We start from the raw sequence: 19013 nt of genomic DNA, 5'->3' as shown, positions 1-19013 counted from the left end.
CTGCACTGTGTTTAGAAGCAGCCTTTCTTCTCGTGCCAGGTGGGCGGGGGATGAAAGAGGGCACTGGGGGGCTGGACACAGGCCTGGGATCAAACAGCAGAAAGGCAGCGGAGGATGGTGCTGGTGGGAGTGGTGGTGTTGGTGTGGGTGGTTCTGTGATACGAGTGAGGAGTGGGCAAGTGACTGGATATTTTTAATTCATGTGATTAATTACACACATTATTTACTACACTAATCGTCCACAGTTTAATTTCCTTTTCTGATACCATGCAAAATGACATGACATTCAGATGATAGATCCTGCGTTCTTTATCCTACACAAAAACAGTTTTAAATTGCTAGTCCGTGTGTACTAGCAGAACATATTCCATGAAATATACCACTTATTCACCATGACCAATATCTGTAATTTGCTAGTCAATGGTGTCAATGCCCAAACTCTGAATTTGCATAATGAATTTGAGGTTGGGAATTTCACGTACATACTTTCAAGCAGGGGCAGATGCCTTAGTTGTCCCCATAGTGTCTCATTATCCTAGCCCTTCCAGCTCAGGCTTGTGGGTTCTCAGCGGGGAACCCCAGCCCAGAAGTGGTGGTGAGGATGGGACAAACCAACCACCACTCACAGGCTCCGGCCGGATGGGGAGGGAAGAAGACGACACTCGTCATTTGGAGGTTTGGGTCTGACTGCTTCCCCTCGTGAGGGACTTAACTGTCCCCGCTGGGAATGCGGTCCCATTTACACCCACGCCTAACGACACAGAGAGGAAGAATGAGGTATAAAAATGCAAAAATAAGTAAGAAATACAGCCATGAAGAGTGAAGCTGACAGTGCAAAACAAGGGCACTAAGTCCCCAAGAAACATGAATGAAATTGAGTCAATAAAGAGAGACATACTGTGTGAAAGAGGTCGCTCATAGTGATGAACTATTATCACCCAACTTTGCAGTTCCCCTCAACTAATCAGAACTTTATAGTATAGTGGCTTTCAGCTCGCTGTTTTAGCTTTCCGGCCCACAAGTTTACTATTCTGGTTCACCCTCACTGCTATCATGATTCTGTGTTTAAAATGTGTTTATTCCAAAAAACACTGGGAGCAAAACTGATGTTGAAGTGGCGTTTTGGTGGAAGTAGCATGCCTGACAGAAATGTCAGTGTCTGTCAGTGATCGAAACCAGACATTGTTTAGGGGATTTCTGTCTATACCCCTTAAGTTCAACCATGTTTGAAAGCTGACCGTATTTCATAGAGAAATCCATGGGTTGGAATGCATAATCAATGTAATTTTTGTATTACTCTGCTATGTGCTCGTATACCCTCCTCGCCTGCCTGCCCACCCCCTCGTTTACAGTTGAATGCAATGGCTTTATTGGCTCAATCGTTCCTGCTCTGAAGCGGTGGGGGCTTGCCAGTCGTCGTGGTTACTATAAAACTAATCATTTCAATTTCCTTGTATCTTATTTCATTCATTTACTTTAATCACAGTACATGGGAGGCGCCAATGTTTCCCCATGAGTGGCGTCTGCTAAAGAGAGCAGAACTTTAGAGTGAGCTGTTTTCAGCTGGCACTGGGGCAGAGACATCCATACTACTGTACTTAATGACTGCGCTGGAGTTCAACCGATTAGAGCTCATCTTAGAAGAGCTGCATGCCCTTTTGATCTTCGAGTCCTGCAAATGAAGTCAAGGGGAGGGACAGAGACGGATCACCTGCGGTTTTGGAAATCACTTAGAACGGACTGGCTTTCCAAACTGATAGGGGGTGAAAACAGTTTGATCTTTGTTGGATCTACAGCTTAAGAGTCCCTATCTCTAGCTTTCTTTCTGCTTACCCCACACATGTGAGTTAAAAATAAAGAAAGAATGAGAGAGTGGCTAGGGTTAGACTAATAGAGGTGAAAAAAATGCAACACTAAAACAATGTAAGCATGAGGCCAGCAGCATGTGGACGATTGTGATCACTAAACTGCCTGGCACTGTGGCAGTCTTGGGCCAGCGAAGAATTATGGCCTTCGTCTGCTCCATTAATTAACAGCCATTCAGACAGGAAACCAGAGCCAGCACTCCAGCCTGCTTTCATGTCTCATCCCATTTGCCTGCAGAAACCTCATTTTTCATTATTTACTGTATCACTTCCAGACTGATGATCATCAATATTGTGTAAATGAAGGGGGGCGAAATCTTTTTGGAACAGGTTTGAAGTGCATAATAGCTTGCTGTTGAAATATTGTCCTGCGGTACGTGTTGTTAGTGAAACCCTCAGTGGGCTGTCACAGCATGACATTAAAAAGGCGGCCTTGTACAGCCACACGTCCAGGCGTAACAATAATGAACCTCAGGGACTTTGAGAGCAGAAGGAAAGTGGACGCAAGTGTTTTATGATCTGGCAGCGCTGCGGACAAAGCAAATAATCGCCAGACACAGAGGAGCAGGTAGTTTCACTTAACCTCTGCTCAGGGCTGAGCACCAACTTAACTGGAAGCACATGGCTGCAGAGCACATTAGATGGAGGGAGGGAGACAGAGAGAGAGACTGATTATTCCTATTAACTGAGCCACCAATTAAAGATCCTTCACAGTGCTGAGGTGTAAGACTGCGATAGGCCTAATGACACTCTTATCCCACAGTAGCTGGTCCTTTGCTTGTGCATACAAGCCTACTGCAGACACTTACTCAAGTTACCCTGGCCACACAGCAAGCGGTAACACACAAAAGACTTGAGGAAGTCACAACTCTGGTTGGTGCCTCGGTGTACCTGCATGGTTGAATGTAAGAGCGAGCATATATCTCGTGGACTGTGGTCTGCTGTTTACTGGATGTCTGTGGCCTGTGGCTTTGTCTCCCTCCCATTAGTGTGTTTGGTGTTGTGCACATGCCGACTGGCCCTACGGTAAATGCTCCTTATCGGTCGGCCACTCCTGAGGGCACTGCAGCCGCAGAAAACCCCCGAGAGGGTGTAAGATGGATGAGGTGTGTACATCAAGGCAAGTGAGAGAAAGTGTTATGTTCAGGCATGCATGAGCGTACATACATATGTGTGAATGTATGATGACATTACGATGATATTGTGTTTGAGCGTGTATGCAGAAGGGTCAGGCCTAAAGGCAGTGACCATCCATCTTAAAGGCCTGAAGCTGCCTGCCACACTGCCCAGGTTAACTTCTCTTCTGGCCAAGCGCCACTATCAGGTTCCCCCATGTGGTTCCACTTAGACCGCCAGGGGCTCCAGCTGCAGTCTGCAGACAGCCTCTCAGGCCACAGGGCGGGAGTGCTGCAGGGGAAGGCTCCACTGAGTGGATATGCAGCAGGCTCAATAATCCACATCATGGCACACATCTCATCGCTAGTAACTTCTGCCTCATGGCCTCTTTGGTGCCTGACTGACCCAAGTGAATGTGTGACTGCCCACTGATCATTACAGGGCTTCCTTGCTTATTTGGGATGATAAGATAGATCAAAGAAAGATAAATGTCATTCATTGGAAGAAGAATGTATTAATTAAATGATAACAGCTGATTTGCATGAAATGCTTCTTTAACTTTATTCAGACACAACAGCGAAAAAGAAAGAAATTTTGTTAGAGTTATGGCTTATGAGACCAATTCACAATTTGGTGGAGAAATTACAGGTTTCTTATGACACACCCTACTGTATATATTCCCAGCTCTTTCAGCCTTAGCACAGAGTAAACGCCCATCCTTCTGTCTCAGTGTCCCTCCATGCCTCATTGTCCCCCCTCCACCACTTATAGTCTATCACTGTATAGTTTTATTGATGATGCCTGACAGCGGCCCAATTCTAATATAGCTTGGGACATTTGATACACATACCCCACCCTTCAAACACACAAAAAAAGGAAAGAAAAATGTTCCTTGGACTCCCTCTCTCAGTCCTGAGACTCCACTCCATAACAGCAGGCCTTAATCTCTCTTTCCAGTCATGGAATATGATAATTTTCTTATTTGCAAGAAATATCAATTGCTCAAGGCGGACACATAATCATTGGGGAGGAAAGGAGAAGCTACCTGTGTAATGTGCTTAACAGGCTAACCCATTTAGCCGCAGGCGCTGTTTGAAAATGAGAAAGTGCTGATGGTCAAAATCAATTTTCCCTGTGTCCAAATTACTCCCTGCCCGGCTTAGAATTTCACCTAAATGGCCAAACCTTAAAACACTGATACTAATTCTATCATATTAGAGCCTGGTCATATACTTGAAATTATTGCTAATGCTATTTTGCTGTATTTATTGATGTAGTGAGATGACTCCAAGGCCAGGGAGCAGAGAGTTCTGTTACTGCCTCTGTGTGTGTGTAGATGCATATCAGTACAACTCAATGCATGCACTGTACATGCAGCCATCGAGCTTTAACAATGTTTTGGGAAGTTTGCCGCATATGGGTTCACAAATCTCATATATCATGACAGAAAAAAACTATATCAAGATTGTATTTTCCTTATTGAAAGCTTCTTGGAGAGCAGTGCCTTAAGCTGTCCTTAGACAGCAGATAATCATCTTTATTTTCTCAGTTCCTTTGTTTCTTAGTAACTTCTTAGAAAGGAGTTTATTTGTAAATGTTAATGTCTTAAGACATTTCCTGCCATTATGTTCTAATTACAGCGAACATGACCAACAAGTGTAGCAGGCACATTTGGTTAATACTGCCTCAATGTTCTACGAAACAGCCATAAAAACAAATAGTAGTTACACAGAAAATGGACGAGATAGATTTAGTTAGATAGAGTTTATGAGAAGCTGTAATTTCTAAAATAATTCATTAGGAAATCCTTTTACAAAGTAGGTAAGAATTTCTTAGAAGATGTAGCATTAAGTCAATTTCTTGTCTAAGTTACCAACCTCTTTGGTCTCCTCCAAAGGATCTGTGGATGTGAGGTCAGGGCTTTTGATCAGTTGCCGACAAGTCTTCCTATGTAGTAATAATTAGAGTTTAAATTAACCACTAACTGAGAATACAGTTTTCAGTTTCATTGTAAATTAATTTTTAATCTGAACAGCAAGATGATTCGCTTAGCTTAGCATAAGGACTGGAACCAGCTCACTAATTAAAGCTATATCTTGTTTGTTTAATCCACACAAAACCCAAAATGTTTATGGGCAGAGCCAGGCTAGCTGTGCCCCCCTGCTTCCAGTCTTTATGCTAAGCTAAACTAAGCTAATTATCATCTCCTGGCTCTAGCTTCAAATAGCTGTGAGAGTGGTCTTATCATCTAACTAAGCATATCTGCCAAAATTCAACAGTGAGGGTGAAAAAGCTTTTCCCATTGTGGCTCCATAGCTCTGGCACAGCCTCTCTTTATACATTATACAGCAGTCTGGTTGGTCTTTAAAACAGCCTGTTTGAACAGACTGGCATATCATTGATGTTTTTGTCATTTGCTTTGTTTTTCTTAATAACTTGTGAGGCATTTAAAAAAACTTAGCTCACTTACACGGATCACTCAATGGTTCTCTGCCTCACTTCCCCCTGCCATAATTATGAACCGAGTGTCCTAACAAAATTCTTTCCAGGTAAATATTTTTAGACGTTAACAACTTCTTATGAACTCAATCAAACTGACCTATTTTATTTTTATGTAACTAACTACTTTATCATTACTGGAGTTTTCTTAGAAAGCTAAATTAACTGGGAGTTACCGACTGCACCTAGTCCACTCCACTTTCAATATAATAAACATATAATAATGGTTCCAGGAAACGTCTTAGTAAATTAATAGTTACATGTAAACTCCTTGAAACAATTAGGAAACGAAACCTGGAAACTGAAGGTGTGCATATTTTGTTATGCCCAATGTTGTGGTTGAGTAGAGAGAGAGAATTCATGTTCTCAATGTCAATTCATGTACCTTAATATGCACACATAACATTCTGGATTTACACATAGTCTTGAATCATATTTTCACTTTCTTTTTTAACCCTGTAGTCATCTCTGTAAGAATAAAGGGTGCAACATCGCTGTTTGAGCAGTAAGTATCAAGACCTCTTCATTCTTCTCACTTACGTGTAGCATATATATTTTAAAAAGTTCCAGTAAAGTGGGTTTGAGGGACTTCATTTTAATCATTGACAGCATTGAGAGCTTTACAGGAAATGTGAAATTCCACTAAAACTTGCTTTAAAGGAGTTAGGACTTTGCTTGAGACTTACTGGGAGAGACCTGACTGACTTGTCTTCCTCCAAAAGACTTAAAAACAGCTCTGGTTGGGACTATAGATCTGTGGATTCGGGGTTAGGTTGGCTTGTGGCTGTGGCCCGTCCACCTGGGCTAGCCACAACATAAACAACAGCTGTGTGTCAGGTCTGCTTCTGTATCAACATCACCACACTGGCCACTGGCTGGAGCCACACGTAGGTATTATATCCATGAGACTTCCTGCTGGAGGACAGCCCTCTAAACACCAAGGCCACTGTCCAGGAAGTCAGGTACCCCGCTCTGAAACCAAGACATTACAGGGTAACTGCAGAGGAAAGGACGCCTGAGAGAAATATGTCTCAGTGTGTGTTTGACTTATTCTAGATAAGATGGTTTCAATTTGCTGCTTTATAACAATGAATGGATTTCAACAAGCGCCTGTACCACACTTTCTCTCTCTGAGCAAATTCCCAGGGCTTGAGATAACATATCTGTAGCAGCTCTGATTTATCTGCTTGGCCCTGTCCACTGCTGAGAATGCAGATCAGCCTAATAACCTCTGTCAGCTCTTTAGGCGTGAAGAAGGTATTTTGTAACCATTTGGGCAGAAACGGGCCGGCTTTCCCGATATTGACTCAAACACACTAAGGGCAGAAGGAGGGGAGGCGCGGAATAAAGTGACACTAATGGAACATTGATGACAAAACAAGGCGCGCACAGGGACCACTTTCTAGCGTTTTTAATTCTTAATGCCGTCGCCTCGGGTTTCAACATGTCTTGGGCCGAGGCAGCTACTTGCACCCGGACGGATCTGGTCGCGAGGATTAGGATTTCTTCGTGAGGAAATGGTCACGTGATTTACTGTTGCTGAAGAGGCGCTACAGGTGCCAGCGCATGAGGAGGGAGGGATAAGATGACAGAACACTCGTCTCTTTGCAACCACACTACGCTCCTCACCCCGCTCCAGAATCAGCTCTATCGTGACTGGGCTGAGAGACCGGAGCGCCACCCTATACTTTGAAAACACACTTTGATGGCAATTAAATATTAATATGGGGAATCATAGCCTGAGAGCTGTATCCACATTACATGGAGCATGCAAATCGCTCCAATCAGTGAGCCAACTGAAATAGCATCTGGAGAGCTGTATAAATAAGACTATGGGTGTCTTTAATATCATTAATACGAACTAAACCAACTGCGGAGGGAAAACATAATATAAAACTGGGAAACAATTACAGTAATTATCATTATTGTGTTTTAATTTTGCATGTGAACACGTGTGTGGTGTGTGGTTACTTTGACCTTGTGTGTGTGTGTCTCAGTGGATTACATTAACGCACTTTTTGTTTTCTTCATTAGACCAAAGTGTCAAATTAAAAGGCTCTCAAATGTGTGGGCTACAAAGAGGAAGGGTGTGGAAATCCAAAAAAGAATCTCTTTTTCTCTCTCCTCATCTGCTCCATACAAACACACACACACACACACACACACACGCATCTGCCTTTTCTCTTGGTTTCTCTCTCTCCCCTCCATAATCAGGCCTGGTTTCCTCCCAATAGGAAAACATCCCTCTTTCCTCCTTGCCTGCGTCTGTCAGCGATTCTGTGTGGGCCTGGACTCAACTCAGCCCGTGGCCAAAAATATCCCCCCATGGCTCCACTGAATGGGACAGGCCACATAGACCACAGGCACACAGCCCTAAAAATACAGAGAAGCCCAGCCGCAGCTCCCCTCGTTCATTCATTAGCACTGAACAGACTCAGGAGCTAACAGAGGGAGAGAGACACAGGGGCCCAGGAGGGAGCTGTGCACAGGGGGTGATGCAATGTTGAAACATCTCAGAACAGTAGGTGTGGGAAAACAATTGCTGTCTACTTCGGATCTCAAGCACGCCGAGAAAAAGCTCTTTTACCAAAAGAGAACAACTTCAGATAGTGGCAGACAAATGCCTTCAGATTTCAGCCTGGAGACAAAAACTTCTTCTGGCTGCAATTGAATATCTAGCGTTGGTGGTGGCGTGGGAGAAATTCATTAGAAGTCATAAAGCTGTCTCACCAAAATGATTGATTGCCCTCTGGCTGGCTCTCACAGATAACCATCGTCTCGTCACACAGTGCCACCCATTATCTCCACAAGATGATTATAGGGAGAGAGGCAGAAGGTGAGAAAGAGCAAGTTTAATTGCAGAAGCATTGTTTAATAAAGGCAAGTTATTTGTCTGCATTCCTCTACTGCTGTTCACTCGGTACACTTCCCCACTGTGTGCGATGCCAACATCGAGCGATGGGCGGCTGCTAGATGTGTGGGCATCGTTTCTTACACATTCCGTTCCTCTAACTTGCCAACAGACGGGACAGGCCTGGGCCAAATCACATGATGTGTGTGTGTGTGTACAGTACGAATGGAAGAGTCTATTTGTGTGTGCACCTTTGCAAACTATGAATATGTTTTCAGGGAGACTGAGTTTGCATAGATGTGTTCTGTGTTTGAGTGTTTGTCTGTGTGTATAGCAGAAAAAGCATGCTGCATACTTGCGTTTTTTAAGTATGTGTGTGAGTATGTGTGTGTGCGTCTGAGTGTGTGTGCGCATGTGTAAACAGCTGGCAAGTCTGCCTGTGGTGCTGTGTAAACAGAAGTGAAGGTATTCTGGCTGAGGTTACGATGTGGGTGGGGGGGTATGCTGGGGCTGAATGAAGCATTTTAGTGCTGACAGTTAAAAATACCCTGAGCAGGACTAGCGGTGCTAGTGCTGCAGCTAGTGCCGATCCAATGGAGCCGGCCTACAAAGCCCCCCCCCCCCCCCACACACACACACACACACACACACACACACACATGCACACACGCACACACATACACACACATACACACACACACACACTTCACATCAATCGCCCATTTCAAGCCTGGTCTGGGTTCTGGCCTAGCATGCTAAACCTGATGTAAGATAATGGCTAACCAGAGGTATGAGTCCTCCCACACATGAAGACATGTGGGTTCTTTATAGGCATGGAATAAGTCGTTTGATATTCAAAAGTAAACAAGGCCTTATCGTGCAGCATGATGCTCCAATGATGCTGCGTCCATCAACACTCAACAATATTAGAGGCAGCGGATAGATTTATGGGTGCGTAGGCAAAGGGTTGATGAAACCTGAGCTCCATAAAACAGATCACATGTCACACCCTTATGCCAATGGAGGCCTGAGACTGAAAAAATGGAGTTTATCAGACAAAGATGATTGAATACATATGAATATAATGTTGGTAAAAAGAGCAAAAATCTTTATATATTTGGCCTTTACCATCAATCCATTGATAAAATAATTTTAAAGGTAATCATTTTCTCTTTTTTTTTGGCTCATTTTACTGAGCTATCCTATTCTTTTGGGTCCTGGCCCATATTTAATCATCATCTATTTCCCCCACCAAATTTAAAATTGCCCTGATGCTTATGTGATAATGAGATGGGCGTGTCCATGTGTGGCAGGGCAGGAGTGCACTGTGTGTGCAAAAAGGCATTACATTTCTTTTAATAATATTTACTGATGTCTTCAGATATATTCTTGACATGTCTGAAAATATTTTACTATGTTTATTTTTGGGCTAAATATTCAGAAGTCACAGTTACCTGGAGTTAGAGGAATATACTGGAAGTTCTCATTGGCTCAGGCTACACTGCTTATACATTGGGACTGAAACAGCAACTTAATTTCACTGATTCAGTCTGGCCATTAAATCATTTTAGTCAGAGGCAAATGGAGAGTTGTTTGCTGTTTATCAGGCTGAAAGGCTTCCTCATTTAATGATAGCATTACAGTAATATAGGTGTTTACGATAGGTGTGGGGCTTATTTAGAGTTAATAAAACATTCTCTTTCCTATGTAATGAAGGATGCTGTTTGACATAAGTGCTTTTTGTTTGTTCTGTTTGGTCTCAAGTGTGAGCAGAGAACCATTAACTTGAGACAAACATTTTTACCAGTGGTTTGTGAAAGCCTTCTCTGAAATGTACGAGAGGAAAGGCAATGATGCACGGTTTCTCATACATCTTTGCTCCACTCCAAGATACAAGACAATAGGTGTAGAGACATTCTCAATATTAAAATTGGATCCTTTAAAAGCTGAGGTGAGATAATCATAATATAAAAGTTGTTGTTGTTTTAACTTTCTCAAAGTTAAATTTCATTGTAACAGTTAATGTGACTGTGGAGGAAAAGAAGGTGCTAACAAAGTTTGGGCCTGTTTAAAAGTGATTCAAGGATGTTCATATGATTCACCAAGATGAAACTCACAAGCGCCTTTCAAGGGAATGTCAGATATGGCCAAGTGCGATCAACACTTACCAGTCAGGATGAAGATGTTGAAAGGTAGGTGGAGCTCTAGTAGAAAGAAGGGACCAGTGACTTTTTATTGGGGGCGGGTTGGTAAAGGGGATATGACTGACAAACAGAATGTGTGTTTTTGTGTTAAATTTGATAATGTCCCCCTCGGGTCGAGTGCAGAGCGTACGACAGAGCTTCAAAAAGCAGCTATTTAAAAGTCTCAGTTAACAGGACCCTCCAAACAGCCAAACCGCTTCAAACGTCAGCCAAACAAGATCCACATTGTTCAATGGCATGCCCAAAGTGGCCATAACCCAAGCACGGGCCCATAAACAACTTCTAATTGGTTTAATTATCATATAATTTTAAAAATATGTTTTAATATAGGGTCTATCCTTTTATTTATCCAGAGTGAAGTGGAAATAAGACTTGGGCCCAGTAACAAATTCAATATGTTCATTATGTAAACACCTTAAAGAGCTGTGAGAGAGAGAGATAGAGTGAATGAGTCAAAATGGAAAGATTAAATAAAAGTGTATTTTCATTGAAGTGCTGCACATATGCAAAAATATTTTACACTAAATGTTTGGTGGTTTGCAAGATAACCCAAACACACTGATGGATAGATAGAAAAATGTCCAAAACCACTTCTGTCTTTGTTGCTGTTTTTCCGAGAGAGCTGATAGATGATGTACAGAGGAAGCCGGCCGAGTGTTTCACAACAACTGCTTCCTTCCTGGATGGAGGTTCGAGTGGTACAGAGAAGGATAAGAGAGGAGAAATGGTCAAAATCGACAAAGAGACCTCCTTCAAACTTCAAAAGCTCCTCCCTTCAAACTGCGAGCTGCAGAGATGAGTAAATAAACCGCCTGCAGACCACTGACCCCTAATCAGTACTCTCTCTTTGGACCCTAACTCTTGAGTATTGACAAGCAGAGCTCAATTCGTGCCTCAAACGCTGCCACAGAACGTGTGAGAACACACTGCACCACAATCACAACACACAGGAATGTTCAGCATGTTTACTTTAAATGCTGCCTTATTGGAAGTCTGATGTGGATTGCCACAAATTTCTGCTTGGCACAACAACAATGAAAACATGCAAATGAGATGGCAAAACCCAACCCTCACCATGTCTGTTCACGTCTAATGAGTTGGGAGCTGTGGTTACAATCAGAACACCTATTACAGAAATACTACATGGGATTTACTCAAGTGTGTGGCATGTTTTGCAAGAAGGAGCTGGAGGGAAGTAAATGTCAGTGGTGTAGAGTGAAATTTACCTCCCTCCAGCATTTTCAAATGAGCTGAGAATTTGTGCTATTATTTCTGTGCTAATGACTTTGAAACCTCCAGGAATTATAAAAACTACTGAACAACTGTTGATTATTTTCAAAAATCATTAGTGGCTTTCAGTTGTACTTTACTTGACAGCTATGTCACGTATACTACTTGTTACAATACAGCATTTACATACATTTCTACTGGATTATACCGATAATAGGCTGAACCAGAGTTTACACTAGACTTTCTTTCTGGCCAATATGGCTGTTAATATTCCAGAATTCCAGCCATATAAAACAACTACTGAACATGTGTTTTAAATAGCCATATAATGGATGACAGAGATTGAAGAAATCACAATTAATTAAAAGTACCCTGTGCAGTTTTGACCACTGGTGGTGCCACGAAGCAACGTTTTCAACAGCTTTTGTATCTCTACTAGCACACACACACAAAGATGCACATGTAAGCATGCGGGTGATAGGTACACATTCTTGCTGATGGCTTTATTACTATAATTGACCAATAATGTTGGTAGTGCGCGAACAAACAGCAATTTTGCCAGCAATATGTGGGAAAGATGACTAAATATATAAGTTAGGCCTCAAAGGTTTGGTCAGAAAAGCTGAACTGTAAACCTTTAATCACGTGATTCAGCATAGATATTGTATGTCAGGGGAGGACTCCGTGAATTTGCAATTAGGCTAAATTCTCTTGAGTCTTCAAGTCATCAAACTGACTTCATAATGTCAGTTACACAGCAATATAAATTTTATTGCATCTGAATAAATTTTTCTTTTCAAAAGTTGCATAGTCTTGCATTAAATAAATGATACTTAGTGTAAGTTATGAGACATACTTGGTACCTACATGACAGGCACAAATCTGGAAGAGAGTATTTCAGGGTAAGTGTTGCATCACTGTGTTACAGTGGAGACCCATAACAGGGATAGTTCAGAGACGCCATTTCGCCTCCTTTGAGACCAAATGTTATCATGCCAGATTTGTGGCCTCACAACAATTTTAGGCAGCGCCAGAATGAGGGATAAATTGCCTTGAGTCATCGGATTCCTATTAGGGAAAATGTTTGCGGAATGATTGGCAGTGATACCAAAACCACTTTTAAATGGTCAGAGAAGATGAAGGGGGAAAAAGCGACTGAGGCATCAGGTCTGTTCCAAGACTAAATCTGACTGTCAACAATGTTAGCCTGTGATCAGGCCCTCCAGAACGACACACACTGCACGCCATGCTTTTAAGGAAGGGAAATAGAGTAATAGTAGGAACCTGATAGTGTTTAGATGGCCAATTAGCCGTTCAGCAGATCGAGAACTGTTCTACTTAATTGCTGACGAAGACCAGCGCTGTTCTCACTCTTTTGTTTAGTATGCACGTGACTTGAGGATGAAGGCAGATTGTTTTGTTAAACCAGAAATTACAGCGTGATGTTCTGTTTATGTGGGATAACTGCAAACTAATAGTCACACTATAAAAAGAACACACATGCACGCACACACTGAAGCACCTTTATTTTGGAAGCTCTGTACATCCTCTGTTAATCTGTCTTGGGTGAGCTCCGAAACGTGTGTTTCATTTGCAGCTTTGACCTCAGGATCACGTCATAATTTTCAAAACGAGTTCACTCCTCATTAGAAGTGAGAAAAGTGATGGAGCAATGGGGGGCAAAGAGGGAGGAACTGAGAAATAAAGATAAATGGGACATGAGGTATAGAGAGAGAGAAACAGCAAGAATGAAAGAGTGTTTCGGATGATGTGAGCCAAATGACAGGCGTTGGGACACGAATGTGAAAACTTAATGGGCCTGGCCTCAGAAGTGGGCCTCCCCAGTAAAATGAAAAGCCTGTGAAGCTGGCTCCTGTGATGGATGAAGCGTTGCGCTCACCGGGCCCTGACAGATTCTGGGAAAGCGCTAGAGCCGTCTCCGGTCCTGATAAAGAAATAAGAGGAGAGCCAGCGCTGCTCGTCTCGCTCCTGAGGTGACAGAGGAGCTTTAAAAAGTGGTGGATTTTCCCAGCCAGATGGCCATTATCTACAAAGTTGAATAATGATGACACGATTTGCTTTGCACCCTTCTTTTGGACAATTATAGGATCAATACTGAATATCAAAAGCCATAACTACAAACATGTTTATGCCTGACCTTGGTGGCAAAGGTGCTATCCTTCTAAGCCTCTGGCCCACTGACTACTGATACAGAGACCCATTTCTCGTTCCGGAGATGTCTTCAGTCTGGTTTCTAATTGGTACCATCTCCTCTCAGTGACATCACTGGAGTCATGGGAGAGTGGATGGGGACCAGATGGCGAAGAGATGGTGACAAGCCACTCTAGAGTCTCTCTTCTCTTCACCTCTCATCCATGTGGTTTTCCTTTGGTCTTTTGCTTATCTTATCTTATCATGTCAGATCCGGTTTCTACCCTCATCCACTGTCGCCATCAAAATGTTTGTTTTTTATTGCCTTTGGTTTCCAATACAATTGCCGTCGACTAAATCAATATGCATTTGCTTCAACTCATGCATCCTTCATGGTGGCTATGAGTGATCATACAGGATCAGTTGTCCTGACATACAATAGATAGATTGATTTGGCCTCAAAAGATTGTGCTCTGATTTAAGTGGCTTGTGGTGGCTGACTCCTTCCGCAGACCTTCGGCCTCTAATTAACACCCTTTCTGACGTCCCCTTCCTCCCCCTCTATCAGTTCCCAAAAGTGGCCCATTACAGCCCAAGCAAAACGCACTGCTGTCCTGGTGAAGGTCGAACATCTTCAGCGCCTCACGCTCGCACATACAAACATACAGAGGCGAAGACTCATTGATCCTAGGCGCTGGTGTTCATTTCAGATTCCTGTTAGGATCCATCCACCTCATTGATTTCACCATCCTCTCTGATTAGGCAATTGCGGGGAACATACCAGCGTTACGATGGGCTTGATCAGGAAGACTTGCCCCAAAGAACAGCTGATAAAAAGAAAAGGAAAAAGTGTAAGGGAGACAGGGACAAAAAAAGAGTTGACCGTTGCTTGCTATGCAACTATAGGGCAGCAGTTTTGAATAAACAATTAGCCTACCTTGTTGCAGTCATGCTGTCTGTTATCACCTACTCTAAAGTGGCCCTTGAAGTGTCCAAATAAATATGTTCACACATATGAGAGAGAGGTTAGTCTCTGTCTCAATGACAAGAATTCCTTATGTTCTCTAATGCTGCATTCATGTATCCGAATCTTTGCACGCAGGAAATGTACAAGAAATGAGGCACAGATAGATGGTTTATTGTCCAGTCATTATTACCAAAATTCTTCAGTGATACCTCATTTTTATTTTAAAGAGAATATCATGTATTGTTATATATCTCATTTAAAGACATAAGGCCCTTGAATCTGTGGAACATGTTAATAAATTATTTTTGCATACAAATACGTTTTAATCAAATTGTGATGTTCAAGTCAAACATTTTCCAGCACCTCTTTCTTCCCGTGTATTGAACATGCCATTTAAAATGAATTATCTCCGTCCCTGCCTGGCAACCCCACACCCAAAATTAAAAAAGTATAAACTAGTTGTAGCCTACAGTACATTACGTAAGCAGGGTTCCTGGCTCCAAATCACAACTACTTGATTTTTTTATGATGCATATTTATGTTGAGGTTGGGTTCAGGGGTCCTGGCCTGTAACAGTCAGCTAAAGCTTTTAATTGTAACCTGTAACCTCATAAAGTTAGTTAATGATGTGCTCCTTGGCATTATATGTAAAACTTGGCTACTTCTGTAGGCAGTATGCTAGTTAGCTTACTTTAGTGCAGATAGACACATTCAATTTTCTGCATTCACAATGACAATTATAAGAAAATGCAGTGCACTATGAGTACCTGGATGGTATACTCATTACGGTCAAAAGAATGAGTGTGGAACAGTGGACTCTTGTCTCCCTCATTGGTCGCCATCTTGGCATCGTTGCAGAAGGGGAGGGAAGCTTCAGCGGTTGCTCTGGTGAACACACACACGAATGTAAGTTATACACGTGTTTTTTTCCCACTAAGTACCAATATATTGCTGTTAGATAGAAGCTCATCAGTAATGTTTTTGGATTAACTTGGCAGTAACGTTCTGTCCGGTTGCAATTTGCCATTAAAAAGAAGAAATAGAAGCAGTCGTGTTTGATTTGGGACAACACTACCCTGTAAAAATTCATGCACTACACAAGTAAGTACGTAGTGTACACAGTGTATGACATGGAAGTGTATTAAGCATCCGAACTGAGACACAGCAAATGTTTACTTCAATCCTTACACTTCAGTTTGGCTTTTGGAAAGGCAAAAAAGACACCACCCTCCACTTTGAACTATGGTTCAACTGACACCTCATTTGAATGTAGAGAAATTCAAAGCTTGACAGGTCTGCCATGCCTAGTTATGGTTGCTAAGCTGTGTTTAGAGAATTGCTGTTTGGGGGATGGGTTTAGCAAATGGTCAATTAGTGACAGACTCTTTAAAAAAAAGAAGGGGCAGCAACAATACTCGTATACCTACACTGACTCAAAACAAAGGATTTGCGGTGTACACCAAGCAGTGGGACGTGTTCTGCTCAATGATTTCCGACCCAGAGGAGAGAGTGCAGACACAAAGCCTGTCTGTGCCCACGACACAGATCACATGCAACCACCTGGAACTGCTTCTGAACACACAGCCCAGACCACAGAAGTGGATCCAGTCACAGTAACAGAGGAAAACTGTCCAGGCATTCTTCCTCGTCTGTGTCAACAATGACACACCTCTGCTCCGGCTCGTCCCCTCCCTCCTCCTGCTGTTTTTAAAGCACTAACAGAGAGTGAAAGAGAAAAAACAGGCCTGTGTCACATTGTAAAGCCAAAACACTTACAGTCCCAACTGCTTTTATTCATGGCGAGTCACTGTCTTGTGCAGTCCTCAATCCCAGCCTTGCTTGGACTCTCTCTGTCTGTCTTTCTCTCTCTGGCCCCTCTTGTTTTCTCTCTTCAGAGGGATAAAGCAGCAGTTGAAGAAGTAGCCCACCCTAGGGGTTGAAAGCTTGTATCCCATCCAATCCTGAAAGCTGTTTTCACTCAAAACATTGTCACCCTGCCCAAACATGTCAGAGGAAGTTATTTGTAACAAGGGGGATCGGGAACTATCCTTTAGATCTGTCATCGGGCTGTGGAGAGGAAGCTTGTTGCTCACTGGCCGTACGCCTTCGCTGGCCAATCAGAAGGCAGGAAAGAAAAATAAATAGGAGGCTAAGTCCCTGAATGGACAGCTCACACCGGTGGTTTCATCATCCTCCTGGCATGTCTGCTGCAATGGCAACAGTGTTTCTAACATGTTTGTACTATTTTTCCTTTGCTTTTCCTTCACTGTCATCCTTCCCATTCGTGACCACTTTTAAACACAGCACATGGAACGTCATCTGGTAGGTTGGTGTGGTAAAATGATTTAAAACAAAATCACGGTGCATTGCATAATCAACAAAATAAAGCAAACAGGCTATAATTTTGGAAACCTAATATACTGTAAGCATTATCTTTAACTTTTTAACTTAGAACTTTTCCATACTCCTCTTCAGAAGCACTTGAACTATGACATTCTATGATGGACTTTCTGTCCCCAAATACAATATTTTACATAAATTCAGCTTCTAATAATGTGTTATGGTGGAAGCTTTGTTTGCTAATGGTGCATTTGAAAGTATTAGTTTAGTATTACTTACTTCCAGAAACTTCTCAAAAAGGCAGATATATCCTGACTTTTAGTCCCTAGTATGGGTCTAACTCTAAAACCGCTGGATCCTACAATTCCCATAATTCAAACTAATAGCATATTTCATTAGACCCCGTTTACCATTAAACTCCACATGTCCAGTTTGTAATGCAGGCTTTCTGTTATGGTATTATGTATTTTTTGTTATGATGAGCAAACTGAGTGTGTAAATGCAACATGAACAAATGCAGATCAAATAAGTGGCAAGAGATCACAATAGAATGATGTATTAATATATCTGCTTCAAATGTATGCACAATCTGACAGTTTTACTCTGTAATGTTTGTGATGGGGCAACTTCCATGCCAGGAGTCACTGCAGTGAGTCCAACCGGCTCTCTGGGTGTAAAAACAAACTTTATTAAAAGATCATAGGCATGAGGACCGACAATAGGAGAAGTCATTAATCAAAGGTGGAACGGCTGCCATGGCATGCATGGCGTGGTGGGAGGCTCAGTTGGAAAAGCATCACAGAAAATGACTCATGCTTTTCCAGATATGTCGGTGCAATTCCCTCGCGTCTCCTCCTCCCTCATCAGGAATGACACAGCATTGAGAAAAAATGTCAGTGGATGATCACTGACAAAGAATCAAACACAAACAAATGCAGCATGCTGGCAACAGCCGGCATGCTGAAACAGGCATGTGACACACTGCTCTGCATGCACGCAAGCTTAATTCACAGTCACAATCATTCAGAACTCTGCAGGCACAAATGCATATGCTCTATCACAGTAAAACAACTCCCCCAAGGAAAGCTGTGCCCAATCAATTGTTGTAACCATTATTCAGCATATGTGGCTAATTTGTCCCTGGCAATTTCCATCATGGTTTGGTGATGGTCTACAGAGAGAGATAGAACAAAGCGGCGGTCGAGGCGGTCACATGACAAGTCCAGACCAAACCATCGCAGCCACAAGTGCACAGCATAAATGTCAGCACTTTGACCAATCCAGTCTCCCATTCTGCTTCTATCAACAAACAACAGCACAATAAATATTAGCAAGGATAATGATTGTGCTAGAGCTGGACTTGATGCTAACACATCAAAGTTTGCCAGGTAGCAAATGTGAAACGTCTGATGTTGCACTGGAGTCATTTAACTAAATTAACCCAGTTAAATGTGCTGGAGCCTGTGGTTAGCAGAATATAAAGAGAAGAGTCACTACCTCGTCCACACACATTTGTCAGTGCATGCTGATAGACTGACAGATGCATATGTGCGCACACATACACACAGGCTCTGTGGGTAATAGCGGCAACATGGGTGTTAGAGGGGCGCCACTGTGGTTGGACTGGGCTGTCTGGGAGCATAAAGTGGCCTTCTCATGGTTCCCCACTTGCCTGGGTGGTCTGACTCTGGTGTGTGCGTGTGGACAGGGACGGACATACACTCGTCCTGCAAAGGTGAGATGAGTGAGTGTGTGTGGTTGCAAAGGGAGGAAAGAAAGCCTGGGCAGTG

General features: G+C 42.6%; 1 protein-coding gene across 1 annotated transcript in view; it reads right to left on the bottom strand.

Moving 5' to 3' along the window:
* syf2 (SYF2 pre-mRNA-splicing factor) overlaps positions 1 to 16873 on the bottom strand; it is a 37520-nt gene extending 20647 nt beyond the window's left edge. The window contains exons 1-3 of the mRNA XM_046062756.1: positions 16660 to 16873; positions 15651 to 15768; positions 14698 to 14743 (exon numbers count right to left, since the gene is read on the bottom strand). Coding sequence (XP_045918712.1) covers positions 14698 to 14743; positions 15651 to 15733 — 129 coding nt within the window. The 5' untranslated portion in view covers positions 15734 to 15768; positions 16660 to 16873. The remainder of the gene's footprint in view (positions 1 to 14697; positions 14744 to 15650; positions 15769 to 16659) is intronic.
* Positions 16874 to 19013: the final 2140 nt, after the last annotated feature.

Source organism: Micropterus dolomieu, linkage group LG11 (assembly GCF_021292245.1).
Source record: "Micropterus dolomieu isolate WLL.071019.BEF.003 ecotype Adirondacks linkage group LG11, ASM2129224v1, whole genome shotgun sequence".
NCBI classification, from domain to species: Eukaryota; Metazoa; Chordata; class Actinopteri; order Centrarchiformes; family Centrarchidae; genus Micropterus; species Micropterus dolomieu.
The sequence above is the reverse complement of the archived record's forward strand: the minus strand, read 5'-3'. Positions and strand labels throughout refer to the sequence as shown.